This window comes from Urocitellus parryii, chromosome 15 (genome assembly GCF_045843805.1).
Source record: "Urocitellus parryii isolate mUroPar1 chromosome 15, mUroPar1.hap1, whole genome shotgun sequence".
Classification (NCBI taxonomy): Eukaryota; Metazoa; Chordata; class Mammalia; order Rodentia; family Sciuridae; genus Urocitellus; species Urocitellus parryii.
This window is the reverse complement of record NC_135545.1, coordinates 18,637,335-18,658,855: the sequence shown is the minus strand read 5'-3', so window position 1 is coordinate 18,658,855 and position 21,521 is coordinate 18,637,335. Positions and strand designations below refer to the sequence as shown.

General features: G+C 39.5%; 1 protein-coding gene across 2 annotated transcripts in view; it reads left to right on the top strand.

Moving 5' to 3' along the window:
- Positions 1-1,085: 1,085 nt before the first annotated feature.
- Positions 1,086-21,521, top strand: part of Tdrd12 (tudor domain containing 12) — a 68,878-nt gene continuing 48,442 nt past the window's right edge. For both annotated transcript variants that reach the window (XM_077793245.1, XM_077793244.1), the window contains exons 1-6: positions 1,086-1,109; positions 3,629-3,787; positions 7,047-7,183; positions 8,494-8,613; positions 12,798-12,853; positions 14,162-14,247. In XM_077793245.1, the coding sequence (XP_077649371.1) occupies positions 1,086-1,109; positions 3,629-3,787; positions 7,047-7,183; positions 8,494-8,613; positions 12,798-12,853; positions 14,162-14,247 (582 nt within the window). The remainder of the gene's footprint in view (positions 1,110-3,628; positions 3,788-7,046; positions 7,184-8,493; positions 8,614-12,797; positions 12,854-14,161; positions 14,248-21,521) is intronic.

Here is a 21,521-nt window from a genome sequence, read left to right as displayed (position 1 = left end):
ACACTTTAGTGTAAACTTAAGAAATTTTGCTTTCTCATAATTTAAATAAAGAATTCAGCTGCAGCAGGGGACAGTGGCATACTTCTTCATCCCTCTATTCAGAAGGCTGTGGCATGAAGTTGAGGTCAAGGCCAACCTGGGCAACTTAGTGTGAACCCATCTCAAAAATGTAGCTCAGTGGCAGAGCACTTCCCTAGCGCACGCCAGGCCCTGAAAAAAAGGGGGGGAAAAGGTGGGCGGGAGAAAATAAAAAGAAAAGAATTGAGCTGGAAAATCATCTAGACCAGCACCTTTCTTCAGCTGGGTTCCACTGGAAGGCCAGGTGGCTGCAAAGCCAGGGCGCGGTCTTGCCGGAAGGTGTAGGGCAGGTGGGAATGTTGTCAGGGAGGCCCCCGGACGCCGGGGATCCTGGCGGACCAGGAGTCCTTCTCACCACCAAGTCTGCGAGTGAGAGTCGGGTATCTTTCAAGGACGGACCCCGGGGTGAAGCAGAGGAGGCTGGTCTAGACAGGGCGGGAGGGCCCGGGCCTCCCTGAACGCAGCGACCTCGAAGTGGCTGGGCCCGCAGGCTCCTCGGGACAGGTAAGATGGAAGGCAGGCGAGGCCCTGGCTTTCGGAAGCCGCGCAGTCGGGGACGTACTCCGTCCGCCCGCCCCGCCGCTCCGCCGCGCTGCGCGCAGGCCGGCCGTTGGGCGCCTCACGTGGTCTCTGCGCACCTCGAGGCCTGCGTGGGGGCCGACGCGGGCCGTTGCGCACGTGGGCTGGTGTCGGCGGCGCCGTGGGTGTGCGGGAGGCCGGAGGCGAGGCGCGCAAGAAGCTTCCAGCGTGTCTTTCGCAACCGCGGCGGCATCGAGTTGGAGGACCCAGCGCGTCGACTCTGGGACGTGGCGGCCAGTGGCCCGGAGGTCCGCGTGGGCGAGTGGTGGAGCGGAGGCTGGAACCTGGGTCCAGCGGCGGGCGCGCCCCGACGTAGGGCGGAGGCGCCAAACTCTGCGGGTAGGGCGGGGAGCACGGCAGAGCGCGGGCTGGACGGTGTCAGTCGTCTGGGAGGAGCGGGCCTGCAGGCCAGAGGAGGCGCCAGCAGGATGCTCGAAGTCCTAGTGCTGAAGGTGAGCGCGTGGCCTCCGCTGACCCCACCCCACCGTCCTGTCTTCAGTAAATCGTGCTGGAAAACTGAATATCCGTGTGCAAGGGAGTGAATCTTGACCTTTACCTAACACCATATAGAAAAATGTTGTGTACCCAGTACTAGGAATTGAACCCGGGCCCTTGCATGCTAGGCAAGTGCTCTATCACTGTGCTCTACCTCCAGACCTTTTTGTTTTATTTTGAGGCAAGTCTCATTCAGTTTCCCAGGTCGGCCTTGAATTTGCAAATCTTTCAACACCAGCATCCCAAGTAGCTGGGTTTACAGGTGTATGTTGCTGTGCCCAACAGAATTTCCTTCCTAAATTAAGGCTGAATAATATTCCATTGTGTGTATTTACCGCATTTTACTTATCCATTCATCTGCTCATGGACATTGGGTTGTTTTCATGATTTAATTATTGTGAACACTGATGCTATGACCAGAATGTACACATATCTCTTCCTATATTCTTTTTTTAGTTTTCTGGAGTCTTTGCTGAATCATATGCTATTATTTTTAAATGGCTGTTTTCCACAGTGGCTATACTATTTCACATTCTTAACAATATACAAAGGTTCCACTTTTTCTGTATCCTTATCAATAACCTGCTATTTTATAGTTTTTTTTTTTTTTTTTTTTTTTTTTAGTAGTAGCTATCCTAATGAGTGTCAGGTAGTAGTAGCTCATTGTGATTTGGAGATGGAATCCGAGTCCTTCCTGGTGATTACATTTCTCAGGAATAGCTTTCAGGTTCTTTGAGAAAGACACATGAGTTGTAGATACATATTTACAATTGTAAGCCCTTTTAGTAAGTGCTCTAAGAAAGGGAGGTGGGGGCTGGGCCAGGTACAGTGAATTATCCTGGCAGCATTGAATTTTTTTAAAAAAAATTTTTTTAGTTGTTGATAGACCTTTATTTTATTTATTTATATGTGGCTCTGATAATCAAACTGAGTGCCTCACACGTGCCAAGCAAGTGCCCTACCACTGAGCCCCAGCCCCTGAATTTTCTTATGTAGGCATTTTGGTGGGAACCTTAGTCATCCTAGGGATGTGGCCACCTGCTGCTAGAAGCCATGCTAGAGTTTGGATGTCCCTAAGTGAAAAAGATTTGGCAGAGTTGTTACTGTGTTTTTGTTAAATATCAACTAAAACTTTTTCTTTCAGTCTTCCAGCTGTTGGTCTTCTCTGGACTCCTTGGAGTCTCACCTAAGCTATTGAGGATATGCCAAAGATGTGAGGGGCTTTATATGCAGACTTTAGAGCTCCCTCTCTTTGGCCCTCCTTTTCTTGTTTCTCCCCTTAGTTTTCAGCTGCTCTGGCAGCTCCAAAACTCTTTTCTCTGATTCCCCAAACAACATACATGTGCCTTTCTGCTTGAGGTGTAGGAGTCTTCATATCACGTGGCTGAGGGTTGGGCGTTGGAGGGGCGGGGTGGGGGGGACCTGGGAAAAGCTGTTTAACACAGTGAGGTTTCCTTCTTTCAGGAACCAAATCTCTTCCAGGCTTTGGCTGCTTTTGGCAGCTCTTCAGTGCCTTCAAATTGTTTTGGTTTTTTCCAGGGCTTATAATTGTTACCTGCAGATGTCATAAGGATTGTTCTGCCATTACTTGAATCAGAATGACCACTGTTCTTTTTGCCAATTTTTTTATTATAAAAATGTTCAAATATTTGGAAAAAGTAGAAATAATACTACTGCAAACATCTGTGTTCCTGCTCGTTAGTTTTTAGGATCCCCAAATCTTGGGACATCATTGCTTCTAGGCCCTTTCACTAGGCAGAGCTAGGAAATACATTTGAAAAGTCATGAATTCTTCTATTTTCAACTCATATTTAACTTTTTAATGTTTTCATCTTATGTCTAATAATGAGAATCTTGGTTTCTCATAATAATAACATGTAACCAGATATATTCCAATAGGTTTGACTTTAACTTCATTCTTCCTTCCACCATAGGTAATAGTTATATTTATTTTGGTTTATTTATCATCTTTTATTTTTTAATATTAGTATAATATACATATATTCTTATTTATTTCTCCTTCTTTAGAAAAACAATGTTAAAAATATTGGCCTGACCCTTGCTTGTATATATTATTATGTTTTCAAAATATGGAGATAAAGGGCATTTCTGCTTTTCATAGCACATAATTAAGAATTAATTACATATTGTTGCTTACACACTTTGGTATTTACATTTGGTCTGACTATTTAAGACAAAAGTACTTGTTAAGAATTTGTTAGAGGGCTGGGGATGTGGCTCAAGCGGTAGGGCGATGGCCTGGCATGCGTGCGGCCCGGGTTCAATCCTCAGCACCACATACAAACAAAAGATGTTGTGTCTGCCGAAATCTAAAAAATAAATGTCTATCTTTCTCTTTAAAAAAAAAAAAGAATTTGTTAGATCACTTATGTTGGAAATAGTTATCATGTTTGTAAGGTTTATCATTTTATGGTTCTACTTTTAAATCATGCATTGTCTTTTAACAATTTTACAGATTGAAGATCCAGGTTGCTTCTGGGTTATTATAAAAGGATGTAGTCCCTTTTTAGATCATGAAGTCGACTACCAAAAACTAAATACTGCCATGAATGACTTTTATAACAGCATGTGTCAAGATATAGAAATAAAGCCATTAATATTGGAAGAAGGGCAGGTATGTATCTAAATGTGGTTTAATCACCATGTCTTGGAACACTACTCAAAATTTAAAGTACTTTGTCACCTAGGGTGATAAAATCTTTTGGAGTAATGTTAGTTGTTTATAATCATTGCCTGGCTTTAGGATTTTTAGCACAAGATAGAGGCTAGCCATGCAAAGACGGTGGTTGTGTAGGATTCATGTGGAGCAATAGGAAATGGCATGACATCTAAATCCAGGCATTAGGACCATATTCCTGGGTCTGGGAATGAAGAGATTATCTAAATCTGCTGCAGGTGTAGGCACTTCAGCAGAGGGCTTGGAGTTTTCAGTCTTGTACTGACACCTCCCTTTTAGCCCCAGCTTGTGTTTCTTTCTTTCTTTCTTTTTTTTACTCCACATCGTGGCCTTTTTTTGCCTTCTTGCAGTGTCACTGCCCATTGTCCACTGTGTGATTGTCTTGACAAATCAGCATTCGTGAGAAGAGTTTGAATTCTTTTAGTGGTGTGATGGGAAATTTTTTTTTAAAAAGAGAATTTTTTAAAAATATTTTTTAGTTCTCGGTGGACACAACATCTTTATTTTTTAAATTTTTATGTGGTGCTTAGGATCGAACCCAGCACCCTGCGCATGCCAGGTGAACATGCTACTGCTTGAGCCACATCCCCAGCCCCAAGGGAAAATATTTTATAAACTCTTTTTGAACAAACTAGAAAACATTTTAATCTCTTTCCCTCAAAATCATTAATAATATGTTTTATTATTTTTCTATACCATTGCCTTATTGAAGGAATGAAACCAGCTCATTTGTCCTTTTTAAAAGTATTTTACATTTTGGACTCCCAAGGGCTTCCTTTTGGAGGTGGACTGATAGTTAAGTAGAGTTAAATATATAGCTTTGGATAGATACAGGGTCACTTTTTTTCTCTTAAGAATGTGCTGTGAAGTTCATGTTGTATTGAATTGGAAAGTAATATCACTTTTTGGTGGTGCTGTGATTGGCCAGTGGATTCACATGGTGACAGCCTGATCCCTCCCTAGGATGCTGCCTGTGGTTTCTCCATTCTGTAGTGACCACCGTGACATGCATCAGCTTTTATTCATGCTTTGGACATAGTGATTTCTCATTCCCTCTGCATCCATGAGCTGGAATTCTGTGTGGAATCTTCCCTCCTTTATTAGGACTGAAATAATACACTTTATACTGTAAAGAAAAAATTGCTTGATCCTTTCCCCAGTGCATTTTCAGCATGATGTTCTTCCATTGGTGTTCAGAGGTTCATTTTGTTTTTCTTTCTTCTATTTTGTATGTGTGTGGTGCTAAGAATTTAATCCAGAGCCTCATGCATGTTATGTTAGGCAAGTGTTCCACCATTGAGCAACATCCCTAGTTCCTTTTCTTTTCACTTTTAAGTGCCTTTTCTTTTCATTTTTATTTCTGGCTTGTAAATGTTTTCTTCAATTATAATCACTGTTCAGCTTGATACTTAAATTATTTAATTTTTGACAAGCAGTAGCCCTAGTATAACACAGTTTCAAAGTTTACTAGTTATGTGAACTATTAAATAGTCAAACCATTCTTACAACTTGCATGAATTTTAGCATTAAATATAAATACTCTGTATCCTTTGTCAGATGCTGAGAGCCATAGCCAAGTAGGAATGACACATGGCATTTTGGGTTGAAAGGTGACCCTGCTCAGGGATTAGGGTGGCTCCGGGTTTAGGGTGGATCCTGCTGGGAATAGGGCGGCTCCAGGATTAGGGCATATCCTGCTGCCTCAGGTGCCCGCTCCTTTGGAGTTCCCATTGAGTTCTTGTTCTCGCCGGGTTCTGAGAGAATTGGTGCGCGGAGCCGGGTGGAGGCAGTGTATTCCCAGGTAGTGTGTGTAGAGTGTCCATGAGAGTTCGGGTATAAAGAGTTGCTGTTGGAATCTACAAGGTTTTGTGGTGGCTCAGTTATTTTGTGCCCAGCCAGACTGCGGCAGTCAGAATTTATCTTGAATCATTTGAGTTTTGAATTATGTGAGGTTCTTAGGCGCTTATCCCTTACAGTGTGGCTGTACCATACTTTCCAGTTTCAGTTCCAGAGGTCAGGAATCTCCGCTGGTCCACTTCTTCCCTGACTGGGCACAGCTCTTGCTACTGGCTGACTTTATAAGCCTGTGGTCAGCATATAATTTGGTTGGCCATGGAATACCTATTGAGTATGATGGTCCTGTGGTTCAGTCAGGATGCCAAGGACTGTCACTTAAGTGGAGTGGTTCCCCTTAAGAGAGGCTTTTGAAGACTTAGTATATGCCAAGCACCATGCTGGGTCCTGGAAATATGGCAGTAAGCAAAACAAAAATATACATTTTCATGGATCCAACATCCGTTTATGACAGGTAGTAAACAAATTTAGAGGGTAGGAAAAGCCATGCAAGGGAATGAAGAGGATGACCCTGGGGTTGCAATTTTATATCAGTCTGACGCATATTAACAATCATTTGTAAGCTTTCTGATATAGGAAGGTAAAGCAATGCATTTTAAATTTTTTACTTTCTAAAAATTTTCCTTAGTTAAGGAGTCAGCATGATTTCATAATGGTCCCCCTTACCTACCTGCAAGGGATATGTTGTTCTAAGACCCCAAGGGAATGCCTCTCTATATACACTGTATTTTTTCCCATCCATTAATACTTATGATAGTTTATGGATTAGTCACAGTAAAAGATTAATAATAACAAATAAAACAATAATTATAATAGTACACTTTAATAGTTTTCACTTTGGGGCCATTAAGGGTTACTTGAACGCAAGTACCTGCAATATTGTGACAGCTAAAATGACTACTAAAATGACTACTGAGTGATTAATGGGCAGGTTGCACATGCAGCATGAGTATGGTAGACATTCTGGGATTGTTGGAAGGAGATGGTGAGATTTCATCACACTGCTCAGAATAGAGCACATCTTAAAACTTGTGAATTGTTTATTTCTGGAATTTTACATTAATATTTTCAGGTTTTGGTTAACCAGTGAGTGCTGAAATTGTGGATTAGGGGACTACTGTAGTAAGAAAAGCAGTGGAACAGAATCTGGTTGACTCACGTTCTTCCTAAAGTTCTTTTGCTAGAAGACTGGTTTAGCTTAGTCAGGTCCAACCTCTGGAATCTCTCCTCTTCTGTAAGGTAATGCCGCTGAGGTAGTTTCAAGAGGACCTTTTGGTTCTCTTATGTGACTAGAGATTTTTAACACCAAACTTAAAAACAAAACCTTCCTTTTCTTTTGTAGGTTTGTGTGGTTTATTGTCAGGAACTAAAGTGCTGGTGCAGGGCTGTTATTAAGTCAATCATATCTTCAGCAGACCATTACCTGGCAGAGTGTTTCCTTGTGGATTTTGCCAAATACATTCCAGTAAAATCTAAAAAGTACGTATGCATGTATTTTGCCTTAACACTCTTTAAGGAGACAGATGTCAATTTAAAGAAGAATGTCCATTTTTAAAGTAAGGTGACAAAGGTTATTTTTTTTCTAATATTTATTTTTTAATTGTAGTTGGACACAATATCTTTATTTTATTTATTTTTATGTGGTGCTGAGGATTGAACCCAGGGCCTCGAACATGCTAGGTGAGCCACAACCCCAGCCTCCAAAGGTTATCTTTTGAGAAAGATGAAACTAGAATTTTTTAACTTGTCAAATGGAAGACTTGCAAGTTCCGATTCTGTTTTCATTGACTGGAATAACAGTGGTCAAATGAGACTGAGGGCAGCCTGTCTCCACCTTCCTTCCTAGAAAGGGCAAAGAGGTTCAGGCCCTTCTCTTTGCATCTCCTGTAGATCCTTCGCCAGTTATTCTCTGTTCTATTCCCTCTATTTGCTCTGTGATGGAGCAAGTCCATTAAGGGAGAGTGGCTGCAAGAAAGATAGTAGCAGGAGGTGGAGAGGAACTCTTCTCTCTCCAGAAGGGTAGGTTGCTGTCCCAGCCTCAGGTTGCAGAGATCAGAGTGTGTGCTCAAGTGTGTATTCCTGATTGTCCTACTTACTAAAGTGAGAGCATGGCCATGGCTTAAGGTGAGGAGAGAATTCGTAGTGAGCTGGTAACTAGCTGGTGACTAGGCAGCCTTCACTGATTCTGGGGCCACATGTCACAATTTATTAGAAAATGCTAGCAACAAGCGTTTTGTGATAACTTTTCCAGTTTCCTTACCAGGATAAGAGGTTGTCAATTCAATAAATAAATATGAGGACTTTCTTCTACTGAAGGAGGAGCAATACCAAGTAGAGTTTAGTTGTAATAAGAGGGGTATCCTGAATAGAAATATTTGTGGCACAAGGACTTGCCAGACATTGGGAATTTATAGATACTTAGGAAAAAGTAGATAACCTTTCCAGCTTACAATTCTGCACCTTTACAGTCATAATTGTTATAAAAATAACTGTTGTGTTTAACTGTTGGGAAGATTTTTTTTTGTATTTGGTGTTTTAGTTTAGTTTGATTGGGCAGGAGAACAATATATGATGAAATAAAGCAATCACCTTTTCCTAACCTTTATGAGGCAAAAGTTGACACACATACAGGCATAAGTTTTACATTAAGTATATTGATTATGTATGTTTTACATGTATGTATGTTTTACATTAAGTATATTGATTATGTATTATGTAGGTATACTTTAAATGACTATATTGTGTACAACTTTTATTTGTAATGGAACTATCTCTGCTTCACTTTTAAGCATCCGGGTTGCAGTAGAATCTTTTATGCAGCTTCCCTATAGAGCAAAGAAATTCAGACTGTATTGCACAAAACCTGTTACATTACACATTGACTTCTGTGAAGACAATGCTGAAATTGTGTAAGTACAGCTTCTTCAATAGTTTGAATCATTAAATAAGTCTTAAATCAAGTGTTTATTTGAAATCTGTTCCTCCGTAGGAATGCTAAGAAATTTCACAGATCTCTGTTCTGCAAGAGTTGGCTTCTGAGTCACTGTCAAATCTGGCTGTGCAGCAGAGTCCCCTGGGGCAGAAGTTGGGGTAGGGGGAAGTTAGAAGAGGGCCTGTGCTTCTCGCCCTTTTTATTTTATTTTTTTAACTTGTAAAAAGTAATAAGGTATCTATAAAGAAAAAAGAAAGCAGGATCATGGACCATGAAAAGTATATTAACCAGGCATAGCGATGCACACCTGTAGTTGGGGGGCTAAAGCTAAGGTAAAAGATCACTTGAGCCCAGGAATTCAAGGCCAGCCTGGGCAACATAGCCCCTGTCTCAAACAAACAAACTAACATTTATTGCATTTCTCTCCAGCCCTGTGTCCTCCCTTCTATGAGGCCTTGTGGTCTATTAAACCTCTGAACTTCTAGAACCCTGTCAGTGCTTTTATACACATCTCATCTTCATGAATCTTTCAATGAAAATTAGAACATGCTGACTTATTAGCAAGATTAACTTAAGAATGTATGTTGGAGCTCTTTACCATTAATTTTTTTTCATGAGTGGATGTAATTATCTTACTTGTACTTAACCATTCTCCTCTTGATAGCTAGCTACATTATTTCCATATGATTTGGCACATCCATAAAATATGTAGATGACAAGAGATAGACACTGTGCACACGCACTCTCCTGTCTTTGTTCCTTTTTACTAGTATCTGTTCATGGTGCTAGTGTTTGTACAGAAGCACCCTGTATTGGGCAGTATTTTGTCAGGTATAAACTTGATCTGTTATTTTATTATTATCATAATTATTCAGTGAAAACAGTTGTACTAATTAATAGTTTCTTTGTGACATTTCCATGCATTATGTTGTACTTCAATCATGTCCACCCTCTCTTCTTCTCTCCTACATTTTCTGGCCTTTCCCTCTGTCTTTCTTACCTACTGGTGTAACCACATGCAATACATATCTTTCTGTGTCTGGCCAATTTCACTTACTATGATAACCTTCAATCCAGTCCATTTTCCTGAAAATGATGTGATTTTATTCTTCTTTATGACTGAATGGTACTCCACTGTATATAACACATATATTTTTAATCATCTGTTGTTGTGCACTTAGGCAGATTCCATATCTTGGGTATTGTGAATACTGCTTCAAGTAAAAATGCAGGCATTTTTAAATATGCTGATATCATTTCCTTTGGGGTGTTTACCCATGAGAGGTATAGCTAGATCATATGATAGTTCTATTTTTTAGGGTTTTTTTTGAATTTTCATACTGTTTTCCACAGTGACTGTACTAATTTACATTATACCAACAGTGTGTAAGGGGGTTCCTTTCTCTCCATGTTCTTGCCAGCATTTATTATTTTTTGTATTTTTTATAATTGCTATTCTGAGTGGCTTGATTTCTGTGTCTGTAGCCAGTGGGGTCAATTCCATCCTTTCCCTTCAGAATTGTGGCATATAGAAAGAAAAGCCATAGGAATCAGCCCAATTCTGACTCCACTTGCCATGGCAGTGATGATGGTTTGTACTTTCTGAACTTGAAAGCCATAGCTTGGTGTAGTGGTATATACATGTAATCCCAGCCACTTGCAGTGCTGAGGCAGGAAGATCACAATTTCCATGCCAGCCTTAGTAGTTTAGCAAGGGCCTCAGCAATTTAATGAGACCTTGTCTCATAATAAAAAATAAAAAGGGTTGAAGCACAGTGGTAGAGTGCCCCTGGGTTCAATCCCTGGTACCAAAACCAAAACCAAAACCAAAACAAACAAAATAATTTGGAAGCTACCTCTCTGTAGATACTTTTGAGCTCTTTGAAGATCTTCCTCTCCTCTCCTCTCCCACCCACACCACCTGTACTTGAGGTGGTGAATATATCACTCTTGTGGCCTGCCTCAGAATCCACACTGATGAGATAATAAGCCAGCTTGTCTTTGTGAAAACCATTACTTCCCACAAGGCTGCCCTCCAGCCAGCGTGCATTGCCACTCATGACCCTTTGCTGTGTAGACTCTGGGAGTAAGGGCCCTAGTGTGGCAGTACTCACTGCCTACTCAGTTGTTCGTGTTTCAGAGCAGCCAGCTGCTGACACTTAAGCATGAATTGGGCACCCGCCTATACAGCCCAGCTCCTCATTAGAGGAAGCCCACCCATTTCCTGTCTTGCTCCCTCTGCATGATCTCTTTCCCAGTCTCAGTAGTCTGCAGGGGCTTTCTCCACTCTTAGATGGACCCCACTCAACATGAAGATACATCCAGTATAGGTGAAGGACTTAAGATAAGTCGTCTTACTGAGTTTGATCCCATTCTTTGACGTGATAATTTTTCATTTGTACTTTATCTAAAATGCTTTTCTTAGTGTGTATTATATAATTTGTGATAGATTTTTTCCATCCAAAAACCCTAGCAATTTTTACCACCATTGGGGTACAGAAAGTGCTGTTTTCCCCATACAGTATTGGAGTATTGCTAGGCTTTTAAATTTTTGTGTGTTTGTTAGGTAAAAATGGCACTTTGTTTTAATTTGAATTTTTCTGACTTGCAAAGTTGGATATTTCTTCATGTGTTTATTCTCTGTGTATGTAAGAGATAGACACTGATTGAGTTACCTGTTCATATGCTAGATTGATTTTTCTCTTGCATTTGTTTGCCTTATAGGAATTTACTATTTTCACATGTGTGTATATATTTCTTCCTTCCTTCCTTCCTACCTTCCTTCCGGTACTGGGAATTGAACCCAGGACCTCATGCAAGGGAGATAGCCCTTTTCATTTGTTTTATTTCAAAACAGTGTCTCTCTGAGATGCTAAGGCTGGCCTTGAACTTGAGATCCTCCTGTCTCAGCCTACTAAATAGCTGGGATTACAGGTGTGTGCCACCATGCTTGGCTATATATTTTTTAAATTTTTAGGTAAATTTTTTTGTATGTAGCAAGAGTTTTGAACCACTGTCTTTTTTTTCCACTTTATTTATATTTTTATGTGGTACTGAGGACCAAACCCAGTGCTTCACATGTGCAAGGCAAGTGCAAAACAAAACAAACAAAACAACTTGGAAACGACCTCTCTGTGGATACTTTTGGCCTCTTTGAAGATCTTCCTGTACTCTACTCTCTCAAGTCACAACTCCAGCCCCCCTGTACTATGTCTTTTTACAAATCCTTTGTAATTCTTTTGAAGTAATGTGCTTAACCTCTTAGGGAAAAAATTATATACACACACACACACACACATACACACACACATATATATATATATATATATATATATATATATATATATATACACACACACATACATACATATATATATACACACATATATTCATATATACATAAAATACCAATTATATACAGGTACTGGGCTGCATGTGTTATACACATTACCCTATTTTTCCTTTAAAAGAACTCTTGGAGAATGGTGGTAGAATCTCTGATGGATAAGAACAGTAGAAGCATAATACAGACTAACCTAAAACTTTATTTTAGTTTTGTTCTTGCTACCAAATACTGGTTTCTCCTGCTTTTTCTGTTGCCTACAGCTTTTTTTCTTCCTTGCCAAAGCAGAAGAAAGATGTAGAAGGAGCGAGCTGATGGACATCTAATGGGAGAGGGCATGGGGGTTCTAGAGTCGGCTAAGGGAGGAATAGCTTGAGATGATAGTGACTGGGTTTCTCTAACCACCTTGTGGAGTGCTGGTTTAGCCAATGTCTGTCACATTGCTCTCCATGCCAGCCTGTGCTGGACATTGCACACTTTGGATCTCTTCCCCAGGGAGCTTGCATTCTGGCTGGGAAGACAGATTTGTCACAGGTAACTGGGGATGAGGGTGTTGTAACAGAAGACAGCATGGTATTGGGCACAACCCAGCAGGGCCTGACTAATGTGAGTCTCTGCAGTAGTGAAGGTGACCTTGGTTTTGCAGGATGTTCATAGAGTCTTCATGAGCAGAACAGAGCCAGAGACAATCTCCCTGCTACCTCTAGCAAATATGCTTTATATTTAATGCCAGAAATATTTAGTATATGGTTTACTAAATGAAATTAGTATAGTAGGGTTATATTTTATAATGAAGTTTTATCTGTTTATTTTTCCAGCCCTGCCAAAAAGTGGGATAGTGCAGCAATCCAGTACTTTCAGAATATTCTAAAAGGTAAGACAGTCATATTCACTGTACCCTCCTTTGAACTGACACTCGTGGTGGCTTACCCTTCCGTTGACGAGGGGTTTTGACCTGTGTCTGCTTAGCTGGCACATGGGAGCTTCTTTAACATCAGTGTCACAGTGACTATACCCCCGAAACTTTGTGGGTGGATGCTGATGCCAATAATTAACAGCTGAAATAGAAAGTGGCTGTTTCTGTAGATGAATCCCCTACACAATAAACTTAAAAACTGCAGGGCTGTAGAATAAATTTATGTGAATTTTATTGAACTAACAATTAAAAACCTACCCTTTTTTTTAGTGAGCAAAGGATATTTATTATGTAAAAATCATTATTGCTAATTTAAGATATATAAAATGTATTTACTTTTTACTGTGTTATTTTATTTGAGTGGTTGTAAAATTAACCTCTTTTATGGCAACTGTCCTGACTTTTAGGGGCCCATGTCTGTGCCTCCCTCTTAGGGCTGTACTAAAGAACTAGTAGGTATGACCTGCCTAGGGTGCTGCCTGGAATGTAGTTGGGTCCTGGCTCTCCTGTGCTGCCCCTTTGTTTGAAAAAAGGAAAAGCCAGAAGCTTTGAAACTGGGAGAAGTAAGAGGTTGGGGTGGTTGTCACTAGGTTTGGGGTTTGGGCTCTTGTGAGCCCATTATGGGTGATGCTAAGAGAGTATGGGTTTGGAGATATAAACCCCCTGGGGTTGAATTCTGCCCATCCCCTTCTGTGTATGTAGCCTTGGGCAAGTTACTTAATTTTCTCTGAACCTGGTCTCCTTACCTGAAAAATGATTGAAAAAAAAAAAAGGTTGTGATAAAAATCAAATGAAACCAGGTGTATAAATGACTTAACACAGTTCATGATAAGTACCCATAAATTGAGCTCCTGTTGGGTTCTCAAGACTGTGATAGAGTAGCTAAGAAGTTCAGTTCATGGGGTGTTTGGAGGAGAGAAGAGGTACTTGGAGGAAAGTTTATGACTAGAAATTTGGATGTGGGAGTCAGAGAGAAGGACCGAGAAGTGTACTTACTGGAGAAGTATTCACTTGTATTCATAAAGTGGCAGGGGGACACTGTTGATGTGGACAGAGAATATGTGGCTCACTCTACAGTCAGGAGATCCTTTTCCAAGGCTCGCTCACCCTGCTGCCTTGTGCTCAAGGAACCTACCCTGCTTGAGGAAGCTGCTGGCTATTGGTCAGCAGTGACTAACCACCTAAGAACCTAAGAAGAAATAGTCATGATCATATCAAGTGTACTTTGCTCATCAGCTTATTTGTGCTCTTACTTATGCTGTTTAGCAACTACCCAGGTGGAAGCCAAATTATGTGCTGTGGAAGAAGATACTTTTGAGGTCTACCTTTATGTAACAATAAAAAATGAAAAAGTAAGTGAAAGATTTGTGTTTTCAAATATTGTATCAAGGAAAAATGTAATTCACACAGCATAGAAGTTATCTGAATGTTTCAAGGTCTGGCTTAACTGAGAAGTTAAATAGGACTGTGTTTCCTTTTTTGATTACTTTGAAAAATTACTTGAGCAATTCATCAGAGCAATATCTCATTTAGTAATGGACAAGAAATTATTACTGTGATGATGAGTATGAAATGTGTTATCTTAGGGAAATGATTATTATAAATAATTCCTAAGGATCATTATCCCCTCCCCTGATTTTCTCATTGTAATAGGTGCTCATTGTTAAGAACTTAGATACCATATGTAGAAAAAGAAAGTGGATGTGACCTGTGAGACCTGCACCCTCCCTTTCCTAAGTATTTGCTGCTACATTTTTGGCTGGCTGCCTTTTCTGAAGGGCACCACAAGGTGCAGCTGTTCACCTTGGGAAAGTGGGTGAAGGGCATAGATCTAGGGTTGCCCAGAACCAACAGAGGGCAGCCTACCCAGGGATGGGGGTTGCTAGGGATTGAACCCAGGGCCTTGCACATGCTAAGCACCCACTGTATCACTGAGTTACTCTGAGGCTCCACCTAGAGATTAAATATATATGTGTGTGTGTGTGTGTGTGTGTGTGTGTGTGTGTATGTATGTATGTGTATGTATACATGTATATATATATGAATGAAACACTTCACTCACAGAAGAGATGCAAAAATAATGTGATTATTGTATATACTTTGCCCAGATTTCCCTTTTATGAAATATCTGCAGATTATGCATTCACACCATGTTAAGATTGTGTAGAATCATAGTTATTAAAACCAGAAAGTTAACATTGATAAAATACTGTTAATTCTCAAATTATTTGAATGCTGCCAGTTTTCCTACTTATTTTCTTTTTCTGGTCTAGGAGCTGATTCAGGACCTGAGTTGCCTCTGGTGGTCATGTCTTCTTAGTCTCCTCTAGTCGGACAGTTCCTCAGTCTTTCCTCACCTTTTGTGACCTTTATTGGCCAGTTGTTTTCCAGAATGTCACTTAAGTTGGTTTTGCCTGATGTTTTCTCATGATTAGGTTGAAGTTGAGTGATTTTTGCAGTAATGCCACGGAAGCAATATTGTGCAGGTCTCAGTACATCGTTGTGGGGTTTGTACTGTTAACATGTCTAATTGCTTGTGATTAGTTCATGTCAATCATGTGGTAATGTAGTGTTGTACAGGTCTTCCCCATATAGTGTTACTATTTTTTTTTCTTTTGATATCAATAATTATTATTTTATTTAAAAAGAGATAATTTTTAAATATTTATTTTTTAGTTTTCGGTGGACACAACATCTTTATTTTATTTTTTTATGTGGTGCTGAGGATCGAACTCAGCGTCCCATGCATGCCAGTCGAGGGTGCTACTGCTTGAGCCACATCCCCAGCCCTTAATAATTATTTTATAGGGAGTTTTTTTGAGACTATGCAAATGTTCATCAATGCTTCTTGTCTGTAAAAGTTATTACTGTGGTGGTTGCCTGTTGAAATAGGCAATATTTTTGTCTTCTGCATATTCTACAATATTTTTGTCTTCTGCATTTTTAATTAGAATTATATATTATATAAAGAATCATCCTTCCTCCACCATTTATTAAGTCATTGAATTTATATTAGTATGGATTTTTGGTTACTTGTTTGAGGGATAATAACCATTTCTGTCATTATTGTCTTGCTCAGATTACCTCAGATTTTGGCCATTAGTAGTTTATTCAAAGTGGTCCATGTGTCCTTTCAATATGCTCATCATTGTTTGAACACTGTTGTCTTTTCCATGTCACAGAATGCTCCAGGATTATTTTGTCATTTTCCACAAATCAACCACTTTGCCAAGAAGTGCTGGTTTCTTTTATTAATGAACGATAGTTAGATTTAAAGATAAGGGCACTAGGTGTGCTTGCTGTTCCTGGGGTATCATTGATTGTATATCCTCTCAGCACAAAGTGTTATGAGATATCTTCAGATAACTAACTTATGCATTCACACGATCTAGATTTTTCTGAAGTCTATCATCTGTACGAGTGTCAACAGCCCCGATCCCTGTAGTTTCAATCCTGCAGCCACAGGGTTTGTCCTAATCTTATTCCAACAGTGAGAAACCTACTCTCGTTAGCCACAGTATACTTACATGATCAATCCTGTTTCAGAATTGCTAACACACACATGCTTGTGAAAAGGAAATTTGTCTCTTGTCTTACTTTGAACAGTCAAGCAATTGTTTTCACAGTTGCTCGGGTTAGTTTTTTTTCTTTCCCTCACTCTTCATTGTGATTGTATTATTCTTTTGTAAAAAGGTTCTTTTTTTTTTAACTGTCTATATTGCATTTGTGGTTCTTACACTCTGGTTGGTTTTACCTATGACTTTTCATTGCTTATAGTAAAATTATTATGGTAAAATAGTAAAATTGTTGGTAAAAAATTGTTGGTTCTAGGACCTGTCTTGTAAATCATCTTTTCTAAAATAAATTCTCTTTTGACTTGCTTTCCTCTTGCTTTTCAAAAGTCTTCTTTCTCATCATGTAGGTTGTATATGATGATGACTTGCTCTTACTTCAAGATGATAAAGTGCAGACAGCAGGAAGGTCCATGTGGTGCATGAGGCCAGAAAACGGTTAAGACCAACAGTCCTTTTCTAGATAAAGTACAGGGATATGTCCCAAGGTGTTCTTTTTTGGCCTGGCTTCTTTAATTGAGCAAAATTATCTTAAGAGACATCCATGTTGCTGGATGTTTCAATAGTTTGTTCCTTCTATGGTCAAGAACTCTTCTCTTACACAACTAACAATGGTGTGTGCATCCATTCTCTTGTTGATGGACATGTGAGTTATGGCCGGTTTGGGAATATAATATTATAGATGTTTTCCACAGTCATTTTCCATTTTATATTCCATCAGCAGTGTATAACACTTCACTTTCTTTAGGTCTTCCTTGATACTGTGGCTATTCTAATAGTATATTATTGTGGCTTAAATTAGCATTTGCCAAATGACTGATGTTGCTTTTATGTGCCTATTTTATGTATTTACTTACTTACTATATATATTTTTGAACTGGGAAGTGAACACAGGCAGTCTTTACCACTGAGGTATATCCCTAACCCTTTTAGTTTTTAAATTTTGTGATAGGGTCTTGCTAGTTGCTAAGGCTTACCTTGACTCTTTTTTAAAAAAATTTTTATTCTTTTTAGTTATACATGACAGTAGAATGTATTTTGATATATCATTACATACATGGAGTATAACTTCCCATTTTTGTGATTGTACATGATGTGGAGTTACATTGGTTGTGTAGTCATATATGAACATAGGAAAATTATGTCCAATTCATTCTACATCTTTCCCATTTTCATTCCCCCCCTCTACCCTATCCAATACAGTGAACCTCTCCTCTCCACCCCCCACCCCACCCATTGTGAGTCAGCATCTGTATGCACATCAGGGAGAACATTTGGCCTTTGATTTTTGGGATTGGCTTATTTCACTTAGTGTGATATTCTCCAGCTCCATTCATTTACTGGCAAATGCCATAATTTCATTCTTCTTTATGGCTGAATAATATTTCATTATGTATATGTACCACATTTTCTTTATCTATTTGTCTACATAAGGGTACCTAGGTTAGTTCCACAGCTTAGCTATTGAAATTACGCTGCTATGAACAATGATGTGGCCAAATCACTATAGTAAGTTGATTTTAAGTCCTTTGGATATATGCTGAGGAGTGGGATAACTGGGTCAAATAGTGGTTCAATTCCAAGTTTTCTGAGGAATCTCCATACAGCTTTCCTGAGTTGTTGCAACAATTTGTAGTCCCATCAGCAATGTATGAATATACCTTCCTCCCCCCACACAACCTTGCCAGCATATGTTGTTACTTGTATTCTTGATAATTGCCATTCTGACTAGAGTGAGATGAAATCTCAATGTAGTTTTAATTTGCATTTCTCTAATTGCTAGTGATGTTGAACATTTTTTCATATGTTGACCATTCATATTTCTTTTTCTGTGAAGTATCTGTTCAGTTCCTTTGCCCATTTATTGATTGGATTATTTGTGGTTTTGGTGTTAAGTTTTTTGAGTTCTTTATATATCCTGGAGATTAATGCTGTATCTGAGGTGTAGTTGGCAAAGATTTTTTCCCATTCTTCAGGCTCTCTCTTCATGTTCTTGATAGTTTTCTTTGTACTGAAAAAGTTTTTTACTTTGATACAATCCCATTTATTGATTCTTGATTTTTTACTTCTCGTTCTTTCGGAGTCTTGTTGAGGAATTTGGTTCCTAAGCTGACATGATAGAGATTTGGGCCTTTTTCTTCTAGTTAGTCTCTGGTCTAATGCCTGTGACCATGACTCTTGATTCTGCTGCATTAGCTTCACAAGTCACTGGGATTATAACTCTACTATGCCTGGCTTCATATGCTTATTTGCAATCCATGCATCATTTTTTTTATATTTATTACTTTGTTTTTTTTAAATTTTTATTGTTGGTTGTTCAAAACATTACATAGTTCTTGATATATCATATTTCACACTTTGATTCACATGGGTTATGAACTCCCATTTTTAACCCTTATACAGATTGCAGAATCACATCGGTTACACATCCATTGATTTACATATTGCCATACTAGTGTCTGTTGTATTCTGCTGCCTTTCCTATCCTCTACTATCCCCCCTCCCCTTCCCTCCCCTCCCCTCTTCTCCCTTCTTCTCTCTCTACCCCCTCTACTGTAATTCATTTCTCCCCCTTGTATTTTTTTCCCTTTCCCCTCACTTCCTCTTGTATGTAATTTTGTATACCCCTGAGGGTCTCCTTCCATTTCCATGCAATTTCCCTTCTCTCTCCCTTTCCCTCCCACCTCTCATCCCTGTTTAATGTTAATCTTCTTCTCATGTTCTTCGTCCCTACTCTGTTCTTAGTTACTCTCCTTATATCAAAGAAGACATTTGGCATTTGTTTTGTAGGGATTGGCTAGCTTCACTTAGCATAATCTGCTCTAATGCCATCCATTTCCCTGCAAATTCTATGATTTTGTCATTTTTTAATGCAGAGTAATACTCCATTGTGTATAAATGCCACATTTTTTTATCCATTCGTCTATTGAAGGGCATCTAGGTTGGTTCCACAGTCTTGCTATTGTGAATTGTGCTGCTATGAACATCGATGTAGCAGTGTCCCTGTAGTATGCTCTTTTTAGGTCTTTAGGGAATAGACCGAGAAGGGGAATAGCTGGGTCAAATGGTGGTTCCATTCCCAGCTTTCCAAGAAATCTCCATACTGCTTTCCAAATTGGCCGCACCAATTTGCAGTCCCACCAGTAATGTACAAGTGTACCCTTTTCCCCACATCCTCGCCAGCACTTGTTGTTGTTTGACTTCCTAATGGCTGCCAATCTTACTGGAGTGAGATGGTATTTTAGGATGGTTTTGATTTGCATTTCTCTGACTGCCAGTGATGGTGAGCATTTTTTCATGTACTTGTTGATTGATTGTATGTCCTCCTCTGAGAAGTGTCTGTTCAGGTCCTTGGCCCATTTGTTGATTGGGTTATTTGTTATCTTATTGTCTAATTTTTTGAGTTCTTTGTATACTCTGGATATTAGGGCTCTATCTGAAGTGTGAGGAGTAAAGATTTGTTCCCAGGATGTAGGCTCCCTATTTACCTCTCTTATTGTTTCTTTTGCTGAGAAAAAACTTTTTAGTTTGAGTAAGTCCCATTTGTTGATTCTAGTTATTAACTCTTGTGCTATGGGTGTCCTACTGAAGAATTTGAGCCTGACCCCACAGTATGTAGATCGTAGCCAACTTTTTCTTCTATCAGACGCAGAGTCTCTGATTAGATATCAAGCTCCTTGATCCATTTTGAGTTAACTTTTGTGCATGGCGAGAGAAAGGGATTCAGTTTCATTTTGTTGCATATGGATTTCCAGTTTTCCCAACACCATTTGTTGAAGATGCTATCCTTCCTCCATTGCATGCTTTTAGCCCCTTTATCAAATATAAGATAGTTGTAGTTTTGTGGATTGGTTTCTGTGTCCTCTATTCTGTACCATTGGTCCACCCACCTGTTTTGGTACCAGTACCATGCTGTTTTGTTACTATTGCTCTGTAGTATAGTTTGAAGTCTGCCATGCATCATTTTTGATGAAGTATTTATTAAGATATTTTGCCTGGTTTTTTTTTTTAAAGAGAGAGTGAGAGAGGGGAGAGAGAGAGAGAATTTTTAATATTTATTTTTTAGTTCTCGGCGGACACAATATCTTTGTTGGTATGTGGTGCTGAGGATCGAACCCGGGCCGCACGCATGCCAGGCGAGCGCGCTACCACTTGAGCCATATCCCCAGCCCTTGCCTGTTTTTTTTTAACTTGGTTATTTTCTTTTCATGGAGTTTTGAGAATTCTTTGTTCTGTTTGTCTATTCAGATACCTGTTTTAAAAATATTTTTATTTTGTCATTCTTTTTAGTTATATATGATAGTACAGTATATTTTTTTTTAAAGAGAGAGTGGGGAGAGAGAGAGAGAGAGAGAGAGAGAGAGAGAGAGAGAATTTTTTAATATTTATTTTTTAGCTTTCGGTGGACACAACATCTTTGTATGTGGTGCTGAGGATCGAACCCGGGCTGCACGAATGCCAGGCGAGCGCGCTACCGCTTGAGCCACATCCCCAGCCCCAGTACAGTATATTTTGACATATTTCTGCAAACATGGAATACATATTATTCTAATTAGCACCCCAGTCTTTTGGTTCTCCATGGTGTGGAGAGTCACTGTGGTGTATTTATATGTGTACAAAAGAAGTCAGATTTATTCCACTGTCTTTTCTATTACTGTCTCCTCTCCCTTCCCTTCATTCCTTTTTGTCTAATCTACTGAACTTCTATTCTTCCCCTCTCCCCTGTGTTGTGTATTAGAATCCACATATCAGAGAAAACAGTTGACTTTTGTGTTTTGGGGATTGGCCTATTTCACTTAGCATAATAGCCTCTAGCTTATTTCACTTAGCATATAGCCTCTAGTTTCATCTGTTTACTGACAAATGTCATAATAAAGCCATTATTTTTAAGGCCCGAGTAATATTCCATTATGTCTACATACCACATTTTCTTTATCTGTTCACCTGTTGAAAGGCACCTACATTGGTTCCATGGTTCCATAGCTTACCTGTTGTGAATTGTGCTGCTGTAAACATTGGTGTGGCTGTGTCACTGTAGTATGCTGATTTTAATT